We start from the raw sequence: 1,336 nt of genomic DNA on the forward strand, positions 1-1,336 counted from the left end.
TGATGGGGCTGCCGCGTTACCAGCACCCCTGAGCAGGTTTCGGGGTTAGGTTGCCTTGCTCAAGGGCACCTGCACCTTGGCAGTGCACAAGAGGTGAAACTGGCACCTCTCCAGCTACCAGTCCACACTCCATATTGAGGTCTGTGGGCTACTGCCGCCTCTTAATTTACATTTGAAATACTTTTGGCCCCAAAAGAATAGTTATTAAAACTAAAATAATTAAAACCCCACTGTGCTGCATGATGGGAAATTTGTCCCTTAAATAACCATCCATTTTGAATTTGTTTTCCAGTCCACAAAAGTGTTAAATGACCCCAGATCATTGTTGAACCACAACGGTGCATCTGGGCTTGAAATATTTTGTGAACCTGTTTTTCTTTGGGCCCACAATGACCTTTCGAATATGACACATCCACTTTGGTTCCCAAGAAAAACTTGTTGTTTATTTGGTTCTAGATGGGAACAACTTTTTGGGTTCAAAACAAATGTATTTTTGGTCATAATGCCCCAAACGGTTCGCAACTAGGTGCCTGAACCAGAACAGAGCGGGTTCCCTGTGGCTGGAAAAGGCCTGTAGATGTCAAACTGTGGTTCTAACTACATTGTACTGATTATACACGCATACTTTAACTGAAGTAACATTTTCAGTGCAGGTATTAGTACTTTTACTGTAGTAAATGATCTAAATATAATGGGGGTGTGGCTGTCTGTTGTTTGTGTTTCTGTATAATTCACATTGTATTGTATACCAGGACTTATGGCTAATTTATTAAAAAGCACATCCCTTATCTGATTCCAGACTAAATTTTTATTGGTGGCTGGATATCTCCTGTATTTGAGATTTTGTGTCCTACCTTTCCCAGGTAGGAGTGTTTTTCCAGCTGTGGACTCCACTGGTGCGTCTGCATGTCGAAGGTCCTGTAGGTCTGAGTGAACACTGTCCTCATATCCTGCAGTTTAAAGACGCACACGGCAGATTCTGGACCTAATGACCTGAACGAGACCAGAGATAACACTGCTGTTATTATGACAGTTTATTATTAGTGGTCAGAGATTAAACCTGCATTCTCTCTAATGTCCAGCAGGGTCAGAGAACTTGATGCACCACACTCAGATCAAACTGTCAAACTAGACAATGTTGATCAAATATAAATCCAGATTCTGTTGTTGACTACTTCTCTCCTCAAATCTGTTCACAAACACATTGTACTGTTTATCTGGAATACCAGATCTTGTGTGAGCAGGCAAGCCGCCATTGTTTCCAAACCAAGCGTAGCCAATGAGAGAAGCTCAACTCGCTTTACGTGACCTCTGCTGGCTGCTAAACACCAACATG

General features: G+C 42.3%; 2 protein-coding genes across 2 annotated transcripts in view; one reads left to right on the forward strand and one right to left on the reverse strand.

Moving 5' to 3' along the window:
* Positions 1-1,336, forward strand: part of LOC118336472 — a 744,338-nt gene that overhangs the window by 168,845 nt on the left and 574,157 nt on the right. The window lies entirely within an intron of this gene.
* LOC118336456 (semaphorin-4A) overlaps positions 1-1,336 on the reverse strand; it is a 16,645-nt gene that overhangs the window by 5,927 nt on the left and 9,382 nt on the right. Inside the window, exon 9 of the mRNA XM_035673114.1 lies at positions 855-993. Coding sequence (XP_035529007.1) covers positions 855-993 — 139 coding nt within the window. The remainder of the gene's footprint in view (positions 1-854; positions 994-1,336) is intronic.

The sequence above is a fragment of the Morone saxatilis genome, unplaced genomic scaffold (assembly GCF_004916995.1).
Source record: "Morone saxatilis isolate NCDOM2014 unplaced genomic scaffold, NCSU_SB_2.0 Contig24, whole genome shotgun sequence".
NCBI classification, from domain to species: domain Eukaryota; kingdom Metazoa; phylum Chordata; class Actinopteri; family Moronidae; genus Morone; species Morone saxatilis.